This window comes from Salmo salar, chromosome 09 (assembly GCF_965601325.2).
Source record: "Salmo salar chromosome 09, fSalSal1, whole genome shotgun sequence".
In the NCBI taxonomy this organism is placed as follows: Eukaryota; Metazoa; Chordata; class Actinopteri; order Salmoniformes; family Salmonidae; genus Salmo; species Salmo salar.
This window is the reverse complement of record NC_138299.1, coordinates 48,351,165-48,374,752: the sequence shown is the minus strand read 5'-3', so window position 1 is coordinate 48,374,752 and position 23,588 is coordinate 48,351,165. Positions and strand designations below refer to the sequence as shown.

The 23,588-nt window shown below is 45.3% G+C and overlaps 2 protein-coding genes across 6 annotated transcripts in view; both read right to left on the bottom strand.

Moving 5' to 3' along the window:
* The window catches only part of LOC100380299 (actinin alpha 1), a 274,936-nt gene extending 266,963 nt beyond the window's left edge, over positions 1-7,973 (bottom strand). For 3 of the 4 annotated variants that reach the window (XM_045723306.2, XM_045723308.2, XM_045723307.2), the window contains exon 1: positions 7,541-7,973. In XM_045723306.2, coding sequence (XP_045579262.1) covers positions 7,541-7,657 — 117 coding nt within the window. In that variant the 5' untranslated portion in view covers positions 7,658-7,973. 4 annotated transcript variants of the gene reach the window in all.
* Positions 7,974-21,197: 13,224 nt separating this feature from the next.
* Positions 21,198-23,588, bottom strand: part of LOC106611461 (DDB1- and CUL4-associated factor 5) — a 75,911-nt gene continuing 73,520 nt past the window's right edge. The window contains exon 10 of one of the 2 annotated variants that reach the window (XM_082955815.1): positions 21,198-23,475. In XM_082955815.1, the coding sequence (XP_082811941.1) occupies positions 22,225-23,475 (1,251 nt within the window). In that variant the 3' untranslated portion in view covers positions 21,198-22,224. Of the gene's footprint in view, positions 23,485-23,588 lie in introns of both variants that reach the window. The other variant, XM_014211675.3, reaches the window with a different exon arrangement.

The following is a 23,588-nucleotide window of genomic DNA, read 5'->3' as shown; positions in this document are numbered from 1 at the left end:
AAGGACAAGCCTGGACAAATTAGCCCTCAGCAGTCAGTCAGTAAACACCTGTATTCAGAGTCAGTCACTGCATCTCTGGGCTCTGGCTACAGCAAAAGACTATTCTAGATGACAGACAGACAGACAGACAGACAGACAGACAGACAGACAGACAGACAGACAGACAGACAGACAGACAGACAGACAGACAGACAGACAGACAGACAGACAGACAGACAGACAGACAGACAGACAGACAGACAGACAGACAGAGAGAGAGAGTGAGACAGAGAGAGAGAGTGAGACAGAGAGAGAGAGTGAGACAGAGAGAGAGAGTGACAGAGAGACAGAGAGACAAAGATAAACAGAGAGAGTGAGACAGACAGACAGACAGACAGACAGACAGACAGACAGACAGACAGACAGACAGACAGACAGACAGACAGACAGACAGACAGACAGAGACAGAGACAGAGACAGAGACAGAGACATCACCTACAGAGAGATGAACCTGGAGAAGAGTCCCCTAAGCAAGCTGGTCCTCTGTTCACAAACACAAACAGAGCCCCAGGATAGGAACACAATTAGACCCAACCAATTCATGAGAAAACAAAAAAAGATAATTACTTGACACATTGGAAAGAATTAACAAAAAAACTGAGCAAACTCAAATGCTGTTTGGCCCTAAACAGAGAGTACACAGTGGCAGAATACCTTAAGGAAAGCTTTGACTATGTACAGACTCAGTGAGCATAGCCTTGCTATTGAGAAAGACCGTCGTAGGCAGACCTGGCTCTCAATACAAGACAGGCTATGTGCACACTGCCCACAAAATGAGGTGGAAACGGAGCTTACCTCCTGCCAAACCTCCTGCCTTACTTCCTAACCTCCTGCCAAATGTATGACCATATTAGAGACACATATTTCCCTCAGATTACACAGATCCACAACGAATTCTAAAACAAAAATACCACACTGAAATACCACAGTGTGTCATCACAGCAGCAAGACTTGTGACCTATTGCCACAAGAAAAGGTCAACCAGTGAAGAACAAACACCATTGTAAATACCACCCATATTTATGTTTATTTATTTGTGTCAACACTGTATATAGACATAATATGACATTTGTAATGTCTTTATTATTTTTGGAACTTATGTGAGTGTAATGTTTACATTATGGAAGTGAAGCTAATCTCAGACTTATGTCCAGTCTCCTTTTGGTATTTTGAGTCCCAACAGTGAATGCTAATATGCAATAGGTCTACATACCTGCCCTGTTTCACTAAGACACACCTGCCCTGTTTCACTAAGACACACCTGGCTCTGTTTCACTAAGACATACCTGCCCTGTTTCACTAAGACATACCTGGCTCTGTTTCACTAAGACACACCTGGCTCTGTTTCACTAAGACATACCTGGCCCTGTTTCACTAAGACACACCTGGCTCTGTTTCACTAAGACATACCTGCCCTGTTTCACTAAGACATACCTGCCCTGTTTCACTAAGACACACCTGGCCCTGTTTCACTAAGACACACCTGCCCTGTTTCACTAAGACACACCTGCCCTGTTTCACTAAGACACACCTGGCTCTGTTTCACTAAGACACACCTGGCTCTGTTTCACTAAGACATACCTGGCTCTGTTTCACTAAGACACACCTGGCTCTGTTTCACTAAGACACACCTGGCTCTGTTTCACTAAGACATACCTGGCTCTGTTTCACTAAGACATACCTGGCTCTGTTTCACTAAGACACACCTGGCTCTGTTTCACTAAGACATACCTGCCCTGTTTCACTAAGACATACCTGGCTCTGTTTCACTAAGACACACCTGGCCCTGTTTCACTAAGACACACCTGGCCCTGTTTCACTAAGACACACCTGGCCCTGTTTCACTAAGACACACCTGCCCTGTTTCACTAAGACACACCTGGCTCTGTTTCACTAAGACACACCTGGCTCTGTTTCACTAAGACACACCTGGCTCTGTTTCACTAAGACACACCTGGCTCTGTTTCACTAAGACATACCTGCCCTGTTTCACTAAGACATACCTGCCCTGTTTCACTAAGACATACCTGCCCTGTTTCACTAAGACACACCTGGCCCTGTTTCACTAAGACACACCTGCCCTGTTTCACTAAGACATACCTGCCCTGTTTCACTAAGACACACCTGGCCCTGTTTCACTAAGACACACCTGGCTCTGTTTCACTAAGACATACCTGCCCTGTTTCACTAAGACATACCTGCCCTGTTTCACTAAGACATACCTGCCCTGTTTCACTAAGACACACCTGGCTCTGTTTCACTAAGACACACCTGGCTCTGTTTCACTAAGACACACCTGGCTCTGTTTCACTAAGACACACCTGGCTCTGTTTCACTAAGACACACCTGGCTCTGTTTCACTAAGACACACCTGGCTCTGTTTCACTAAGACACACCTGGCTCTGTTTCACTAAGACATACCTGCCCTGTTTCACTAAGACATACCTGGCTCTGTTTCACTAAGACATACCTGCCCTGTTTCACTAAGACACACCTGCCCTGTTTCACTAAGACACACCTGGCTCTGTTTCACTAAGACACACCTGCCCTGTTTCACTAAGACATACCTGGCCCTGTTTCACTAAGACACACCTGGCCCTGTTTCACTAAGACACACCTGCCCTGTTTCACTAAGACACACCTGCCCTGTTTCACTAAGACACACCTGCCCTGTTTCACTAAGACATACCTGCCCTGTTTCACTAAGACATACCTGCCCTGTTTCACTAAGACACACCTGGCTCTGTTTCACTAAGACACACCTGGCTCTGTTTCACTAAGACACACCTGGCTCTGTTTCACTAAGACATACCTGGCTCTGTTTCACTAAGACATACCTGCCCTGTTTCACTAAGACATACCTGCCCTGTTTCACTAAGACACACCTGGCCCTGTTTCACTAAGACACACCTGCCCTGTTTCACTAAGACACACCTGCCCTGTTTCACTAAGACACACCTGGCCCTGTTTCACTAAGACACACCTGGCTCTGTTTCACTAAGACATACCTGCCCTGTTTCACTAAGACATACCTGGCTCTGTTTCACTAAGACATACCTGCCCTGTTTCACTAAGACATACCTGCCCTGTTTCACTAAGACATACCTGCCCTGTTTCACTAAGACATACCTGCCCTGTTTCACTAAGACATACCTGCCCTGTTTCACTAAGACATACCTGCCCTGTTTCACTAAGACACACCTGGCTCTGTTTCACTAAGACACAACTGGCCCTGTTTCACTAAGACACACCTGCCCTGTTTCACTAAGACATACCTGCCCTGTTTCACTAAGACACACCTGGCTCTGTTTCACTAAGACACACCTGGCCCTGTTTCACTAAGACACACCTGCCCTGTTTCACTAAGACACACCTGCCCTGTTTCACTAAGACACACCTGCCCTGTTTCACTAAGACACACCTGGCTCTGTTTCACTAAGACACACCTGGCCCTGTTTCACTAAGACACACCTGGCTCTGTTTCACTAAGACACACCTGCCCTGTTTCACTAAGACACACCTGCCCTGTTTCACTAAGACACACCTGCCCTGTTTCACTAAGACACACCTGGCTATGCAGCGGTGGAGGGGAGAGTCATTCAGATCCCACCGATGAGGAGAGACAGCCTGTATACCTGACAGTCAAGTTAAGACATGCTGGGGACATTTCCTAACCACATCATATCCCTCAGTAAAGCAACATCCCAAATGGCATGCTATTCACCCTATTCCCTACATAGTGCACTACTTTTGACCAGAGCCGGAGTCCTATCTAAGGAATAGGGTGCCTTTTGGGATGCAAATACCATTGATCTACTAGGGGGACCCTGAAGGAAAAAGGTCACTAAACTCTTATAATGAATATCAACAAGGTTCATTCACTGGGTTTATCTGTGGTGAGGCTAGTGTGTCCCTCCCTCCCTCCCTCCCTGCTCCCCCCTGCCTCCTCCCTGCTCCCTCCCTTCCTCCCTGCTCCCTGCTCCCCCTGCCTCCTCCCTGCTCCCTCCCTGCTCCCCCCTGCCTCCTCCCTGCTCCCTCCCTTCCTCCCTGCTCCCCCCTTCCTCCCTGCTCCCTCCCTTCCTCCCTGCTCCCTGCTCCCCCTCCCTCCTCCCTTCCTCCCTGCTCCCCCCTGCCTCCCTGCTCCCTCCCTATCTCCTCCCTGCTCCCTCCCTTCCTCCTCCCTGCTCCCTCCCTTCCTCCTCCCTGCTCCCTCCCTCCTCCTCTCCCTCCCTCCCTGCTCCCTCCCTCCCTCCTCCCTGCTCCCTCCCTCCCTGCTCCCAGCCAGCATGCTCCCTCCCTCCTCCCTGCTTCCTCCCTTCCCCCTGCTCCCTCCCTTCCCCCTGCTCCCTCCCTGTCAGCATGCTGCCATCCCATAATCATTGGGATGCACTATTGTAAAGTGGTTGTTCCACTGGATATTATAGGTGAATGCACCAATTTGTAAGTCGCTCTGGATAAGAGCGTCTGCTAAATGACTAAAATGTAAAAAAAATCTAAAATGTAAATGTCTAGTCAGAGCTCCATACAATAAACACACTTCTGTCTCTTTGTGTCCTCACATTCAGAAACACATACAATTATGAATCCTGTTATGTGTGACCGCCCATACAGCAGTCACTGAGGAGGGCTGAGGCACGAGTGGGTCCCCCCCCCCAAAAAAAAATAAACTCTGTTGAAGTATAATTACTCCACACCTGGGAAATCTCACAGGGTAGCTTTGTTTCAGTGTTTTTATTTATCCAGGTCCAGGCCTACTGTTTCTCTGTCTGCACATCTTACCTTACAGAGTCGGGCTATAATACATACAATTAAATGGTTATAATGCATCGCATTACTGCAATGCCTTGTTTGGTCTAGCTTATACTACCACCTCTACTAAACCGTATCTGCTGTATATCTAAGGACTATCTCGGCATAAACTATGAACGTCGCTCAGTCTTTTGAAAACCTTGGTCTACTCAGGGGCCCTTTCCTTGAATGAAAATTGAAGTCTAAGCAAACTGTGATATGATTGAATAGAGAGGCTCTGAAGCACTACCGGTGGATTGTCATTCATTCCGTGGTATTACTACAGTAACTACTCTAACTGCTGTAGGCATCGCCTCCAGATGATATCTCAGGGCAGGCAGGCAGGCAGGCAGGCAGGCAGGCAGGCAGGCAGGCAGGCAGGCAGGCAGGCAGGCTCGTGCTAGTTGTTGGCTCCCTGCATCTGTAATTATTTACGTGTAACCCCTGACCTCGCATACCTAGCCGCCCCGGTGCTTCTCTCACCGACACCAGTAACCGCCTGGCGATGACAACATAATTCAGGAAACTGGAAGCCAGAGCTTTCAAAGCAGCAGCAAAAAAACAACAAAAAAAGGAAAACTTTTTTCAACTGCAAGAGAAGGGGGACGATTATGACCATTTTAGGGCACGCTCGCTCCGATCCAAGCCCAACCCTTCTAACCACAATGCTTACTCAGATTCCACTGCATTTTCTTCCCTATTTTCTCAAAGCAAAAAAGGAAAGTGTGAGAGAGCGAGAGACAGAGAGCGAGAGACAGAGAGCGAGAGACAGAGAGCGAGAAACAGAGAGCGCAAGCACGGGCACAAATGTCTTCAGCCATTCTCGAAATACTTTCATTTGAATGATTCCACTGGAACTCAGTGTAGTCTACACTGTCCATACATTCTAGCTCTGATCTGGACACCTACAATAGGAGGAGAGGGGAACTGAGGTAGATAGGGACACCTACAATAGGAGGAGAGGAGAGGAGAGAAGGAGGAGAAAAAAGAAGGGGAGCGGAGGAAGGAAGGAAGGAAGGAAGGAAGGAAGGAAGGAAGGAAGGAAGGAAGGAAGGAAGGAAGGAAGGAAGGAAAGGAGAGAAGAGGAGATGAGGAAAGGGGAGAGGAGAGGACGGAAGAGGAGATGAGGAAAGGAAGAGGAGATGAGGAAAGGGGAGAGGAGAGGACGGAAGAGGGGAGAGGAGAAGAGAGAAGAGGAGATGAGGAAAGGGGAGAGGAGAGAAGGGAAGTGGAGATGAGGAGGAAAGGGGAGAGGAGAGGATGAGGAGAGGAGAGGAGGGAAGAGGAGATGAAGAGGAAAGGGGAGAGGAGAGGAGGGAAGAGGAGATGAGGAGGAAAGGAGGAGAGGATGAGGAAAGGGGAGAAGAGGGAAGAGGAGAGGAGGGAAGAGGAGAGGAGGGAAGAGGAGAGGAGGGAAGAGGAGAGGAGGGAAGAGGAGAGGAGGGAAGAGGAGATGAGGAGGAAAGGGGAGATGAGGAGGAAAGGGGAGAGGAGAGGAGAGGAGATGAGGAGGAAAGGGGAGAGGAGAGGAGATGAGGAGGAAAGGGGAGAGGAAAGGAGGAAAGGGGAGAGGAGGGAAGAGGAGATGAGGAGGAAAGGGGAGAGGAGGGAAGAGGAGATGAGGAGGAAAGGGGAGAGGAAAGGAGGAAAGGGGAGAGGATGAGGAAAGGGGAGAGGATGAGGAAAGGGGAGAGGAGAGGAGGAAAGGGGAGAGGAGAGGAGGAAAGGGGAGAGGAGAGGAGGAAAGGGGAGAGGAGAGGAGGAAAGGGGAGAGGAGAGGAGGAAAGGGGAGAGGATGAGGAAAGGGGAGAGGATGAGGAAAGGGGAGAGGATGAGGAAAGGGGAGAGGATGAGGAAAGGGGAGAGGATGAGGAAAGGGGAGAGGATGAGGAAAGGGGAGAGGAGGAGGAAAGGGGAGAGGAGAGGAGGAAAGGGGAGAGGATGAGGAAAGGGGAGAGGATGAGGAAAGGGGAGAGGATGAGGGAAGGGGAGAGGATGAGGGAAGGGGAGTGGATGAGGGAAGGGGAGTGGATGAGGGAAGAGGAGATGAGGTGGAAATGAGGAGGAGAGGAGAGGAGAGGAGAGATGAGGAGGAAAGGGGAGAAGAGGAGATGAGGAGGAAAGGGGAGAAGAGGAGGAAAGGGGAGAAGAGAGAAGACATGATACAGCAGTATGAACACATGTCTGACATCTGTTGCTCTGCGAGGTGGGCGGACTATTTCCAGTAGTAATCGTCTTGTTGTAGCAGGGATGGGTGAACGGGAGATTAGGCCAGTCCTTGGGGCTACAGCAGACAGACACTATGCTGCTTCAACTACAGCTGGTCTGCTGCTTTTTACACATTAGGATAAAACTAGACTAAATCCTTAATGTAATGTTTAGGCTAGTCAAACCATTAGGCTACTCAAAAGTTTTGATACATTTGTAATATGACAGTTGACACATTGGTTAGCCTATCTAACTCCGAGCTAAATAAATGGAGTGTAAAAATCGTTACAAAAACACCCCCTGATGTCTATAATACACAAATGTGTATTTGTTAATCTTCCCAGTTCCCAAGAGCAGTAACAATTTCAAAATTGTCTACAGGTTTCCTGCTGCTCGCTCATATGTCCCTCATCTCACTGCTGCACCACACCAGGAAAGAGGAAGCTAGATCACTATATGATATATATATATATATAATATATATAACAAGGTAAACTCTATTCACCTTTCTCTGCTGCTTCTCCCACGCCGGGTCCAACAGCATATCCCGGTCCCAGTCATCTTCCTGAGGCATGTAATTGTTTTCATCTCCATCATAAGGATCCATGTCGAAAGTAGGCATGAATTATACTTCTTCACGCTCCTGTATACCCCGGGACTCACTCGGGGGTGGACCGGAGGTGATGTTGCAACAACACGTTACCGACCGTCTCCCGCACTTGCACGCGATCAAGACGGTGTGAATTAAATGAACGGTCGCCCGGCTTCACCGTATCTCTCTCGCTGACTCTCTTTTCTTTTCCCTTCCTCTCTCTCTCTCTCTCTCTCTCTCTCTCTCTCTGCTAAATCACACAAGCTCCTCGCCTTTCTTTTCCTATCACTGTGTTTGAACCTCCGAGCCAGAGCCTATTCTAACTAGACAGATCCTTGACCGATGCTGCCGACAGAAGCAAAAATGTTGCTGTGAAAAAAAAAGTACTTCAATGACGAAAATATACAACGTGATTGGATACAGGGGAGTTCTAAGGCCCTCCCACTATCGACCAGACACACGTAATTGGCTGTAGCAGCTGTCAGTGGAACTACTTATTGTACGCTGATTGTATTAGTGTAGGTTGTCTGCTCTGGACATACGGGTTCTTTAGTACATCCTAATCTGTCAAAGTGGTTCATTTTGTTTGAAACAATGTCATTTAAAGACCTAAATTCGTAATGTGCGTAAACATTAGCGCCTATATTACGGTAATTTACCATTTCAGTGTAGGCTACGCCAAACAAAAAGCATACATCCTCCTAACAGTATAGCTTATAGCTGCAGGTTCTTTTCAGAAACAGCATTTACCACCTGGAAGAGGACACCACAACCCCCATTATCATCATCTAGAGTAAAGGACAGATGGATACGAGTCGCTTCTTCTAGGCAACTTGTTGACACACAAATACATCTAACACATGGTTTCCATTTGCTCTATTCCAGTCATTACTATGAGCTGTCCTCCCGTCACTAGCCTCCACTGACACACGCCATCTAAGGCAACTTGTTAACAGATGTCCATAAAGCGACAATGCCCTCCAGGTTATTAATGATTATTATTTAACGCTGATGGCTACATAATAACGTTAATAATGTGCCAGACATGGAGTCTGTAAAAATACTTCATTGTCTATTAATTACAAATCAATGAGGCAACAATTTCACGCGCTTTTACGCAATGGTTCCAAATGGCTGAAGCAAATTTCAAGACAATTCCAATGAGTTGTAAAGGTTTTAATTTAGTTCATATTTTACCGGTAGTTATATAGTTACTATGTGTTACATAGTTTTGAACTTTTGTTTATTTTTTTCACATATCAACCGAGTTTCCTGCTCGTGACTGTTGAGATCTCGTCATTCATCGCAGCTCAGATTCCATGTTTCTTTTGTCCCCAAGAAGGTTGGCTGAGCGAGGTGATGCGCCACCGGACGGCTTCAACCCTGTCAAGTAAACACACAGAGCCGTGCTACCGTGGACACGGTCTCTCTACCTTGTAAGGTAAAACCACATACTGGAACTACTCGCTGCATGAAGGCCTCTCTCTCTCTCTCTCTCTCCCTCTCCGCAGGGGGAAAGTAAACTGAATAGCCTACAAGGGGGTAGCCCAGGTCAGTCCTGCGTAGTTCTTAGTGGTTACATGAAACTGGAGAGCTCTTCCATATATGGACAAACTTCCAAGCGGGTGAATGTTCGGGAAAGTGATGTCACAGACGAAGCGCAGGCTACAGACTGGTCTGTGTTTATTAAAGAGGCAGAGTTCCTTTCACAGCAGGCTGACTATGTTCCTACTACTGTGCAGACAAGAGGCGAGGAGAACCAAACAATGAAAGACTGTGTGTAGCCTACTGTATTCAACAGGGTTTAGACATTGATTGTATTCTAAGTCTGTTTTTCCACAGGTAAGGAGAGGAAGGGAAGGGTTTCAGCAAGACCTTTAAAGTGCATTTCTTCTAGGTTCATTATTAGGCCAAAGAAACAAAATCAAATCACACTTTATTCCTCACATGCTTGGTAATCAACAGTTGTGGACTAACAGTGAAATGCTTCCTGACGGGACCTTCCCAACAATACAGAGAGAAAGAAAATAGATAAATAATAGATAAATATCAAATGTAATAATAAATACACAATGAACAATGATTACTAGGCTTTATACACAGGGTACCAGTACTGAGTAATGATAACTAGGCTTTATACACAGGGTACCAGTACTGAGTAATGATATCTGGGCTTTATACACAGGGTACCAGTACTGAGTAATGATAACTAGGCTATATACACAGGGTACCAGTACTGAGTAATGATAACTAGGCTTTATACACAGGGTACCAGTACTGAGTAATGATAACTAGGCTATATACACAGGGTACCAGTACTGAGTAATGATAACTAGGCTATATACACAGGGTACCAGTACTGAGTAATGATAACTAGGCTATATACACAGGGTACCAGTACTGAGTAATGATAACTAGGCTATATACACAGGGTACCAGTACTGAGTAATGATAACTAGGCTATATACACAGGGTACCAGTACTGAGTAATGATATCTGGGCTTTATACACAGGGTACCAGTACTGAGTAATGATATCTGGGCTTTATACACAGGGTACCAGTACTGAGTAATGATAACTAGGCTATATACACAGGGTACCAGTACTGAGTAATGATAACTAGGCTATATACACAGGGTACCAGTACTGAGTAATGATAACTAGGCTATATACACAGGGTACCAGTACTGAGTAATGATAACTAGGCTATATACACAGGGTACCAGTACTGAGTAATGATTACTAGGCTATATACACAGGGTACCAGTACTGAGTAATGATAACTAGGCTATATACACAGGGTACCAGTACTGAGTAATGATAACTAGGCTATATACACAGGCTACCAGTACTGAGTAATGATAACTAGGCTTTATACACAGGGTACCAGTACTGAGTAATGATAACTAGGCTATATACACAGGGTACCAGTACTGAGTAATGATAACTAGGCTATATACACAGGGTACCAGTACTGAGTAATGATAACTAGGCTATATACACAGGGTACCAGTACTGAGTAATGATAACTAGGCTATATACACAGGGTACCAGTATGGAGTACTGAGTAATGATAACTAGGCTATATACACAGGGTACCAGTACTGAGTAATGAGTAATGATAACTAGGTTATATACACAGGGTACCAGTACTGAGTAATGATAACTCGGCTATATACACAGGGTACCAGTACTGAGTAATGATAACTAGGCTTTATACACAGGGTACCAGTACTGAGTAATGATAACTAGCCTTTATACACAGGGTACCAGTACTGAGTAATGAGTAATGATAACTAGGCTATATACACAGGGTACCAGTACTGAGTAATGATAACTAGGCTATATACACAGGGTACCAGTACTGAGTAATGATAACTAGGCTATATACACAGGGTACCAGTACTGAGTAATGATAACTAGGCTTTATACACAGGGTACCAGTACTGAGTAATGATAACTAGGCTATATACACAGGGTACCAGTACTGAGTAATGATAACTAGGCTATATACACAGGGTACCAGTACTGAGTAATGATAACTAGGCTATATACACAGGGTACCAGTACTGAGTAATGATAACTAGGCTATATACACAGGGTACCAGTACTGAGTAATGATAACTAGGCTATATACACAGGGTACCAGTACTGAGTAATGATAACTAGGCTATATACACAGGGTACCAGTACTGAGTAATGATAACTAGGCTATATACACAGGGTACCAGTACTGAGTAATGATAACTAGGCTTTATACACAGGGTACCAGTACTGAGTAATGAGTAATGATAACTAGGCTATATACACAGGGTACCAGTACTGAGTAATGATAACTAGGCTATATACACAGGGTACCAGTACTGAGTAATGATATCTGGGCTTTATACACAGGGTACCAGTACTGAGTAATGATATCTGGGCTTTATACACAGGGTACCAGTACTGAGTAATGATAACTAGGCTATATACACAGGGTACCAGTACTGTGTAATGATAACTAGGCTATATACACAGGGTACCAGTACTGAGTACTGATAACTAGGCTTTATACACAGGGTACCAGTACTGAGTCAATGTGCAGGGGTACGAGGTAATTGAGGTAGATATGTACAGATAACTAGGAAATAAAGTGACAAGGCAACAGGATAGATAATAAATAGTAGCAGCAGCATATGTGATGAGTCAAAAGAGTTCGGACAAAAAGGGTCAATGCAGATAGTCCGGGTAGCTATTCATCAGTCTTATGGCTTGGGGGTAGAAGCTGTTCAGGGTCCTGTTGGTTCCAGACTTGGTGTGCCGGTACCGCCGCTTGCTTGGCAGTAGCAGAGAGAACAGTCTATGATTAGGGTGGCTGGAGTCTGACAATTTTTAGGGCCTTCCTCTGACAGCGCCTGGTATAGAGGTCCTGGATGGGGACCTGAGGACCCCTGCCAAATATTTTCAGCCTCCTGAGCGGGAAGTGGGAGTGTCATCACGACTATGTTGGTGTGTGAGGACCATGACAGCTCCCTAGTGATGTGGACACCGAGGAACTTGAAGCTCTCAACCCGTCGATGTGAATAGAGGGTGTGCTCGGCCCTCCGTTTCCTGTAGTCCACGATCATCTCCTAAGGGAGAGGTTGTTGTTGTCCTGCCAGGTCTCTGACTTCAACCCTATAGGCTGTCTCAGGTGATGAGGTCATTATATAAATCAGCTGGGGGAAAAAAACAAAAAACTTGCACCTCTTGGGGTGCCCAGGACCAAGTTTGGGAAACGCTGTGTCATTGTCGTCGGTGCTCAGGCCTACCACCACTGTGTCATCGTCGTCGGTGCTCAGGCCTACCACCGCTGTGTCATCGTCGTCGGTGCTCAGACCTACCACCGCTGTGTCGTCGGTGCTCAGGAATACCACCGCTGTGTCATCGTTATCGGTGCTCAGGCCTACCACCGCTGTGTCATCGTCATCGGTGCTCAGGCCTACCACCGCTGTGTCATCGTCATCGGTGCTCAGGCCTACCACCGCTGTGTCATCGTCGTCTGTGCTCAGGCCTACCACCGCTGTGTCATCGTCGTCGGTGCTCAGGCCTACCACCGCTGTGTCATCGTCGTCGGTGCTCAGGCCTACCACCGCTGTGTCATCAGCAAATTTAATGATGGTGTTGGAGTCATGCTTGGCTACGCTGTCGTGGTCAAACAGTGAGTACAGGAGGGGACTAAGCATGCAACCCTGAGGGGCCCCTGTGTTGAGGGTCAGCGTGGCGGATGTGTTGTTGCCTACCCTCACCAACTGGGGACGGCCCGTCAGGAAGTCCAGGATCCAGTTACAGAGGAAGGTGTTCAGTCCCAGGGTCCTGAGCTTTACGATGAGCTTGAAGGGCACTATGGTGTTGAACGCTGAGCTGTAGTCAATGAACAGCATTCTCACATAGGTGTTCTTTTAGTCCAGGTGTGAAAGGGCAGTGTGGAGTGCAATAAAGATTGCGTCATCTGTGGATCTGTTGGGGCGGTATGCGAATTGGAGTGGGTCCAGCGTGTCTGGGATGATAGTGTTGATGTGAGCCATGACCAGCCTTTCAAAGCATTTCATGGCTACAGATGCGAGTGCAAAAGGGCGATTGTCATTTAGATAGGTTACCTTGACGTTCTTGGGCACAAGGACTATGGGGGTCTGCTTGAAACATGTAGGATTTACAGACTGGGTCAGGGAGAGACTGAAAATGTCAGTGAAGACACTTGCCAGCTGGTCAGCGCATGTTCTGAGTATGCGTCCTGGTAATCAATCTGTGAATGTTCACCTGTTCAAAGGTCTTACTCACATTGGCTACGGAGAGCATGATCACACAGTCGTCCGGAACAGCTGGTGCTCTCATGCATGGTTCCGTGTTGCTTGCCTCGAAGCGAGCATTGAAGGCATTTAGCTTGTCTGGTAGGCTCGCATCACAAGACAGCTCGCGGCTGACTTTCCCTTTGTAATCCATGATAGTTTGCTGGCCCTGTCAGATCTGATGAGCATCAGAACCGGCGTAGTAGAATTCAATCTTAGCCCTGTATTGACGCTTTGCCTGTTTAATGGCTCGTCTGAGGTCATAGCGAGATTTCTTATAAGCGTCCGGATTAGTGTCCCGCTCCTTAAAGACGGCAGCTCTAGCCTTTAGCTCAGTGCGGATGTTGCCTGTAATCCATGGCTTCTGGTTGGGATACAGTGCTTTCAGCAAGTATTCACACCTCTTGACTTTTTCCAAATTTTGTTGTTACAAAGTGGGATTAAAATGGATTTAATTGTAGTTTTTTTTTCAACAAATCTACACAAAATACTCTGCGGAAGAGAAATTCCCCCAAAAATCATGGAATATAAAACACAGCTGTGAGTCTATCTGGGTAAGTCTAAGAGTTATGCACACCTGGATTTGACAATATTTGCCCATTATTCTTTCAAATTGGTTGTTGATCATTGATAGCCATTTTCAACTCTTGCTATAGATTTACAAACTGAAATAAGTCAAAACTGTAACTAGGCCACTCAGGAACATTCAATGTCGTCTTGGTAAACAACTCCAGTGTATATTTGGCCTTGTGTTTTAGGTTACTGTCCTGCTGAAAGGTGAATTTGTCTTCCCCAGTGTCAAAGCAGACTGAACCAGGTTTTCCTCTAGGATTTTGCCTGTGCTTAGCTCTAGTCTGTTTATTTTTATGCTAAAACGTCCTAGTCCTTGCCAATGACAAGTATACCCATAACATGATGCAGCCACCACGTTTGAATATATGGAGTGGTACTCAGTGACGTGTTGGATTTGCCCCAAACATAACGCTTTGTATTCAGGACATAAAGTTAATTTCTTTGCCATATTTCTTGCTGTTTTACTTTAATGCCTTGTTGCAAACAGGATGCATGTTTTGGAATATTTTTATTTTGTACATGATTCCTTATTTTCACTCTGTCATTTAGGTTAGTATTGTGGAGTAACTACAATGTTATTGAGCCATCCTCAATTATCTCCTATCACAGCCATTAAACTCTGTAACTGTTTTAAAATCACCATTGGCCTCATGGTGAAATCCCTGAGTGGTTTCCTTCCTCTCCGGCAACACATTTAAGAAGGTTGCCTGTATCTTTGTAGTGACTGGGTGTATTGATACACCATCCGAAGTGTAATTAATAACTTCACCATGCTCAAATGGATATTCAATGTCTGCTTTTTTATTTTACCCATCTACCAATAGGTGCCCTTCTTTGCGAGGCATTGGAAAACCTCCCTGGTCTTTGTGGTTGAATCTGTGTTTGAAATTCAATGCTGGACTGAGGGATCTTACAGATAATTGTATGTGTAGGGGTACAGAGATGAGGTAGTCATTCAAAAATCATGTTAAACACTATTATTGCTCTCAGAGGGAGTCCATGCAACTTATGTGACTTGTTAAGCACCTTCTTACTCCTGAACTTATTTATGCTTTTCATTTTTGATTCATTTGTAAACATTTCTCAAAACATAATTCCACTTTGGCATTATAGGATATTGTGTGTTTAGATCAGTGACACCAAATCTCAATTTGGGGGAGTAGAAATCTTCATTCAAATCAAGGTTAGTGATCACTGTTCTGTTGTCCAGAAGCTCTTTTTTGGTCATAGGAAACATGAACAAAAAAAGTTACTTAAATGTTTTAATTTTTTTAAATGTGCAGTGTTGGCCAGGAGCCCGTAAAACAGAAGATATTCATTGCAGCGCCATTCTTCAATTCATTAGTTACTGTCTAATTACCATTTTATCAAGTTCTTTCTCAGTACCTGGTCATTTCTGTCCTGGAGGACTGTTGAACTGATCACGTAACATCTAGAGACAGAAGTCGTGTGAAGACCCTGTGTGTGTGTGTGTGTGTGTTTGATCGTTCTCTGGCATCTAACCAAGGTATTCCAACCATGTTGTAGGGAATTCAAATGCAGCCATCCTTCCTTCAGTTACAGATATCATTCCTTGTATGGGATAACTAGCCTGGAAAACAATGACAATATTGTTTTAATGGTTGTATAAATAAAGTATCAAGCTTTTAAATTGTGAGCGAGAGTTACGTCAATTCCTTCTCAAAACAATAAGGGCAGAATGTGTTCAGCCTCAGGGACTCAAAAACATAATATTTCCCTTTTACATACATAACAATATTTCACAATTCTTTACAAAGAAGATAGTTGTAACAGTAAAAAAAAACAAGCTGCTGCTGTGTCGGGGCAGGAAGTGAAGGATGTCCATCTATTTCCTGTAAAGTTTATCCCCAAATGCCTCCCTATTCCCTATATCGTGCACTACTTTTGACCAGGGCCCATGGGGAATAGGGTGCCATTGTGGACATAGCCACAGTGACAGCTTGCCTGGATATTCACACTGCTGTGGACGGCAGCACTATGTTGAGGGAGACTAGAGCAAAGACTAGAGCAAAGAGCAAAGAGACTAGAGCAAAGTAGCTAGATAACCTCCATTAACAATACTGTCTGGTCTGTCGTCCCTCAGAAGGGCTTGAGGGCATAGACAAAGAATGACTAGAAGGGCGTGAGGGAATAGACAGAATGACTAGAAGGGCATAGACATAGAATGACTAGAAGGGAAAGGGCATAGAATGACTAGAAGGGCGTGAGGGCAAAGACATAGAATGACTAGAAGGGGTAGTTATGTTAGTGTGTGCTCTGGACTTAGCCCCAGGATATCCTCTGGCGATAACCTCAAACAATATGGCCTATTCTCAATTGGATTGGCTCAACTCCTGAGTCCTTTCTCGCCTTCCTTTTGAAAAAAGGTCATAGATAATTGAGGAAAGGGAACGTCTTCCATTTTGTCAACTTTTGAATTGATACTCTCCTCGACCACTTATCGGTTTCCGGTCACGGAGGAGAGGAGGACCGAAGACAAGACTTTTTCCAAAACAAGAATAGACCATTGACTAGACTAGACTAGTCATTGGCCCTGAAGACATCCTACTAGCATCATGGATTCCAAGACAGACAGCTACAGATGATGATATAATTTGCCCCACTAACAATCCTTTCCACTGTTTAGTAGAATCTGTGTCTGTGTCCCAAACGGTTCCCTTCATTCCCTTTTGACCACTATATAGGGAATAGGGTCGCCAGTTGGAACATGTTTCAGTCTGAGAGGGTGCGGCTTCTTTTTTTCTATCTGATCAGAAGATGTTAGTCCTTTTATGGTTACTCAGCTTACTGTTAGGTCATTGTGGAGGAAGTCTTCTTTTGGGTAGAGGAGACCTAGCATAACCCTGTGGAATTCCTCTCCCATCAATTACACTGAAATTGCAAGCTGCTTTTAGTTGGCACTATAAATAGTGGCGTATTAAGAAATGTTATCTAATAAATCAAGAAAGATATATTATATTAAATATGAAAATGACAGTGGATGTACATTTAGATTTACAATAAGAGACAGGAATTATGATGGCTCTACATTAGATTTACAATAAGAGACAGGAATTATGGTGGCTGTACATTAGATTTACAATAAGAGACAGGAATTATGGTGGCTGTACATTATATTTACAATAAGAGGCAGGAATTATGGTGGCTGTACATTAGATTTACAATAAGAGACAGGAATTATGGTGGCTGTACATTATATTTACAATAAGAGGCAGGAATTATGGTGGCTGTACATTAGATTTACAATAAGAGGCAGGAATTATGGTGGCTGTACATTAGATTTACAATAAGACAGGAATTATGGTGGCTGTACATTAGATTTACAATAAGAGGCAGGAATTATGGTGGCTGTACATTAGATTTACAATAAGACAGGAATTATGGTGGATGTACATTAGATTTACAATAAGACTCAGGAATGATAATCATAGAATGAAAAAGGCTAAACCTGTCCTGGAGTTGTTGGTCCAGTATATACAGTTGAAGTCGGACGTTTACATACACTTAGGTTGGAGTCATTAAAACTCGTTTTTCAACCACTCCACAAATTTCTTGTTAACAAACTATAGTTTTGGCAAGTCGGTTAGGACATCTACTTTGTGCATGACACAAGTCATTTTTCCAAACAATTGTTTACAGATTATTTCAATTATAATCCACTGGATCACAATTCCAGTAGGTCAGAAGTTTACATACACTAAGTTAACTGTGCCTTTAAACAGCATGGAAAATTCAAGAAAATTGTGTCATGGCTTTAGAAGCTTCTGATAGGCTAATTGACATCATTTGAGTCAATTGGAGGTGTACCGGTGGATGTATTTCGAAGCCTACCTTCAAAATCAGTGCCTCTTTGCTTGACATCATGGGAAAATCAAAAGAAATCAGACAAGACCTCAGAAAATAAATTGTAGACCTCCACAAGTCTGGTTCATCCTTGGGAGCAATTTCCAAATGCCTGAAGGTACCACGTTCATCTGTACAAACAATAGTACGCAAGTATAAACACCATGGGACCACGCATCCGTCATACCGCTCAGGAAGGAGACGCGTTCTGTCTCCTACAGATGAACGTACTTTGGTGCGAAAAGTGCAAATCAATCCCAGAACAACAGCAAAGGACCTTGTGAAGATGCTGGAGGAAACAGGTACAAAATTATCTATATCCACAGTAAAACGAGTCCTATATCGACATAACCTGAAGGCCGCTCAGCAAGGAAGAAGCCACTGCTCCAAAACCGCCATAAAAAAGCCAGACTACGGTTTGCAACTGCACATGGGGAAAAATATCGTACTTCTTGGAGAAATGTCCTCTGGTCTGTTGAAACAAAAATAGAACTGTTTGGCCATAATGACCACCGTTATGTTTGGAGGAAAAAGGGGGATGCTTGCAAGCCAAAGAACACCATCCCAACAGTGAAGCATGGGGGTGGCAGCATCATGTTGAGGGGGTGCTTTGCTGCAGGAGGGACTGGTGCACGTCACAAAATAGATGGCATCATGAGGATGGAAGATTATGTGGATATATTGAAGCAACCTCTCAAAACATCAGTCAGGAAGTTAAAGCTTGGTCGCAAATGGGTCTTCCAAATGGACAATGACCCCAAGCATACTTCCAAAGTTGTGGCAAAATGGCTTAAGGACAACAAAGTCAGGGTATTGGAGTGGCCATCACAAAGCCCTGACCTCAATCCTATAGACAATATGTGGGCAGAACTGAAAAAACGTGTGCGAGCAAGGAGGCCTACAAACCTGACTCAGTTACACCAGCTCTGTCAGGTGGAATGGGCCAAAATTCACCCAACTTATTGTGGGAAGCTTGTGGAAGGCTACCCGAAACATTTGACCCAAGTTAAACAATTTAAAGGCAATGCTACCAAATACTAATTGAGTGTATGTAAACTTCTGACCCACTGGGAATGTGATGAAATAAATAATTCTCTCTACTATTATTCTGACATTTCACATTTTTTAAATAAAGTGGTGATCCTAACTGACCTAAGACAGGGAGTTTTTACAAGGATTAAATGTCAGGAATTGTGAAAAACGGAGTTTAAATGTATTTGGCTAAGGTGTACGAAAACCTCCGACTTCAACTGTATATGAATGGACAAAGTCATCGATCAGGTGACAGCATTCATTCCATATGTGAAGACTGTGTGTGATATGTCTCCATGAGACACCGTCATAATCGCTATGGTAACACATTGAAACCAAATGAAGTCGGTTATGACGATGTGTCATGGAGACGTATGACGCTCGGTTTGAGCTTCTCAAGGTTGTCACGTTGTCATGTTGTAGGCTAGCTCAGTGCTGCCCCCTCTAACTGACCGACTCAAGTTGAAGACCGATCAAGGTACTGCAGGCTGTCTTCAGCAACTAAATTATCCTTAGAACTTCTAGTGTGCGATTTTTAAATCCAAATCGGTTCAAGGACCTACATCTGGTGTATTAGAAACGATTATTGGTGCCATGATTGTCTTCAAAACATGTGTATTTATTTACCCGAAGACTGACATTTATTCCCTATAACGGTGGATCCTGTCAAACAATACCTTGCCTGCAGTACTGTGGTCGGCCTTGAACTTCTGCGGTGTCAACGAGAGGGGACATTTATTCCTAGCACGTCTAACCATATGTTGGTTTGGTGTATAGATTGGTTTGGTCTGGCACGTCTAACCATATTGGATTGATCTGGTCTATGGATTGGTTTGGTCTAGCAGCATATCTAAACAATGTGTGTTCTGTATCCTCCAGTCTATAGATTGGTTTGGTCTGTATCCTCCAGTCTATAGATTGGTTTGGTCTGTATCCTCCAGTCTATAGATTGGTTTGGTCTGTATTCTCCAGTCTATAGATTGGTTTGGTCTGTATCCTCCAGTCTATAGATTGGTTTGGTCTGTATCCTCCAGTCTATAGATTGGTTTGGTCTGTATCCTCCAGTCTATAGATTGGTTTGGTCTGTATTCTCCAGTCTATAGATTGGTTTGGTCTGTATCCTCCAGTCTATAGATTGGTTTGGTCTGTATCCTCCAGTCTATAGATTGGTTTGGTCTGTATCCTCCAGTCTATAGATTGGTTTGGTCTGTATCCTCCAGTCTATAGATTGGTTTGGTCTGTATTCTCCAGTCTATAGATTGGTTTGGTCTGTATCCTCCAGTCTATAGATTGGTTTGGTCTGTATCCTCCAGTCTATAGATTGGTTTGGTCTGTATTCTCCAGTCTATAGATTGGTTTGGTCTGTATCCTCCAGTCTATAGATTGGTTTGGTCTGTATCCTCCAGTCTATAGATTGGTTTGGTCTGTATTCTCCAGTCTATAGATTGGTTTGGTCTGTATCCTCCAGTCTATAGATTGGTTTGGTCTGTATCCTCCAGTCTATAGATTGGTTTGGTCTGTATCCTCCAGTCTATAGATTGGTTTGGTCTGTATTCTCCAGTCTATAGATTGGTTTGGTCTGTATCCTCCAGTCTATAGATTGGTTTGGTCTGTATCCTCCAGTCTATAGATTGGTTTGGTCTGTATCCTCCAGTCTATAGATTGGTTTGGTCTGTATTCTCCAGTCTATAGATTGGTTTGGTCTGTATCCTCCAGTCTATAGATTGGTTTGGTCTGTATTCTCCAGTCTATAGATTGGTTTGGTCTGTATCCTCCAGTCTATAGATTGGTTTGGTCTGTATTCTCCAGTCTATAGATTGGTTTGGTCTGTATTCCTCCAGTCTATAGATTGGTTTGGTCTGTATCCTCCAGTCTATAGATTGGTTTGGTCTGTATTCTCCAGTCTCTGGTCTGTTCAGGGTCACATTTCTTTCACTGCAGTGTTGAAGCTTCGTTGCCATGGTGACTTGGTACTGTGCGGTGAAGAAATATTATCCAATATCTCTTAAATTAGAGAACTCAGAATGGTACACTAAACACAGAATGTATGTCGATTATTGTGGCAGTTCAGTTTCAATTTGCTATTTTATTCAAAGTATCCTTGGGTGTCTTGAAAAGGTGAGAGTAAAATGATAAAAAAAATAAAAATCCTTATAACGGAGAGAAAAACATCTCAGTAATGGTATCATCAGACAATGAATGATTCTTTAATTGAAGAAATAAACCAGAATAAAACATTTGCTGGCGACAGAGGGGTTGGATGAGGACGAAGAGACAAGAAACCATTATCATCCTTAACACTGAAACAATCATTTTATTTTTTTAAACGCACCACTCAAACAGCCGTTTGCACGGCTACAACAGATTTGCCACGGAATTGCTGACACTTCACCAAGAATCTCACTGAAAAATCTAAATGAATCAAGTCTGTAATTCCAATAGAAATCAAAATGTGCCATCTGAAGCCTTTAGTCCTGAACCAGAGCTTCTTTACAGGCCTGCTTTCTTCAACAACAAAAAAAAAAAAACTAAACCGGACGTATTTTAATAATAAAAAAAGAAAGAAAATCTGCCTTAAGACTAAATGACTAACTAGAAGTGCATTTACAAAACCATTGTCAATGTCAATATTATTAGATATTTTTGGATCTTGTGATATTTAATGGCATCTATGGTTTGACCTCAGAAGTCACAACAATTTCTAAGAGTTCCAGAATGCATTGCTGCCAACAGTAATATTGGACCAATCATTATCCAGTATGTTCTGATTGACAGACAGAGGAGCCAAGCCCTCATAGCCACTGTGTCCTGCTCTTAGCAGAATACACGTCCCAATGGCTCAAAAATGCAAAATTGCGACACCCTTTTTAGCGTCACCAAACCAAGAAACTGGACTGTAAAAACCCAAAGAAAAGCCACCTTAAGTTGGGTCTCAGGTTGCATCCGAAATGGCCCCCTTCCCCTTACATAGTATACTACTGTTAACCATAGGCTCAAAGGATCCTGGTGAAAAGTAGTGTACTATATAGGCCAGTGTTTCTCACATCTCTCCTCGAGGATCCCCACTTCTTCCATGGGCCAGTGTTTCTCACATCTCTCCTCGAGGATCAGGGCTACAGTGACGTTCAGGGCTACAGTGACGTTCAGGGCTACAGTGACGTTCAGGGCTACAGTGACGTTCAGGGCTACAGTGACGTTCAGGGCTACAGTGACGTTGTGCAACGTCCGAGAGGAGAGGTTTGAGAACCACAGGGAATAGGCTAATGTGGGACAACGTCAGTCTTTCACCAAATGTTCACCTTCCCACGACAGGCGTCATCATCATGTCTTGAACTTCTTCTCTGAGGGCGAGGTCTCCAACCCCTCCCCTGACCCTTGACCTCCTGACCCCAGGTGAGTACGTTTTAGCGTCCCCTGGGCCAGGGCCTGGCCTCTCTGAGAAGACAACCCTGCCTCTTCCTCATCCTTCTCATCCTCCACCTGGTTCCTAGTGTCTGTTTGTTTCCCCGCTAAGGCCTCCCTCTCTCCCCTGGAATCTGGGGACGCAAACAGTTCTGGAGCCAGATGGTCCCTGGAGCCAGATGGTCCCTGGAGCCAGATGGTCCCTTCAGTCATCTCAGTCTGGTCGGGGAGCCGCAGGCCGTTCACGTCGGGGCCGTGGTGATGTCTGGAGGAAGGAGAGACCCAGCTACTGTTGTCCTCCTCCGGACTCTCCAAGCCCTTGGCCATCCTCTCTAAAGCAGCCCCCGTCACCCCTCCCTCCAAGGACTCTGTCCTCTGCTGCAGGGTGTCCTGAGCCAGAAGGGAGGTGATGAGGAGCCTGTCCTGGTCGTCTTGGCTGTCCAGAGACACTGCAGTGCTGGAACTGGCACATCTCCCCGTTTTCGAGCTCCTCCTTTGGAGCCCGATCTGGACCGAGTCCTGGTCCGGCTGCAGCGCTGTGGAGGATGCGGAGGAGGATGAGGCCTCATCGATGGAGATCTTGGGGTAGGAGCAGGAGTCGACCCCCACGGGGTACAGGGCCTGGGCAGACTCAGGGCGCCCCCCACTGGGCCTGCAGGGGAAGTGCATGCGGCGCCTCCGCGCGGCGTTACGCTGCCTGGTGCTGACCCTGCGGCGCTCCTCGTCCTCAGAGCTGGTGGAGGAGGAGGTGGAGGAGGTGGGGCTGGAGAGGGTAGAGTTGTCTCGGGGGCTGGGGCGGGGCATGGGGTCTAGCCAGAACCCAGAGGAGTCAGAGTCCTCTCCCACCAGGTCCAATAAGAACGCAGACTGGTGATGTTGCTGACGACTCCTGGGCAGCAACGGCTCCGCCCCTGAAGCCTCGGGTGCAGCCAATGAGGATGAGGAGGAGCGGTCTGAGTCACCCGTTGCAGCAGTAGGATGTACAGGTGAAGCAGCACCAACCCCAAACAGGACCCCGGCGCCGTCTCCTACAGCCCGTGTGGAGCGTTGTCCCCTGGCGTGGAGCTGCAGGATGGCCCCCTCAATCAGGTCACTGTCTGAGTCTGAACTCCAGCCCTCAATCTCCCGACGCACCAGAGAGTCAAAGAAGGCCATCATACGAGGATCCTCCTGGATGGACTGAGATGACATGAGAAAGACGCAATCGTACTTCAATTCATCCCCCAGAAAGTGTGTGTGTGTGTGTGTGTGTGTGTGTGTGTGTGTGTGTGTGTGTGTGTGTG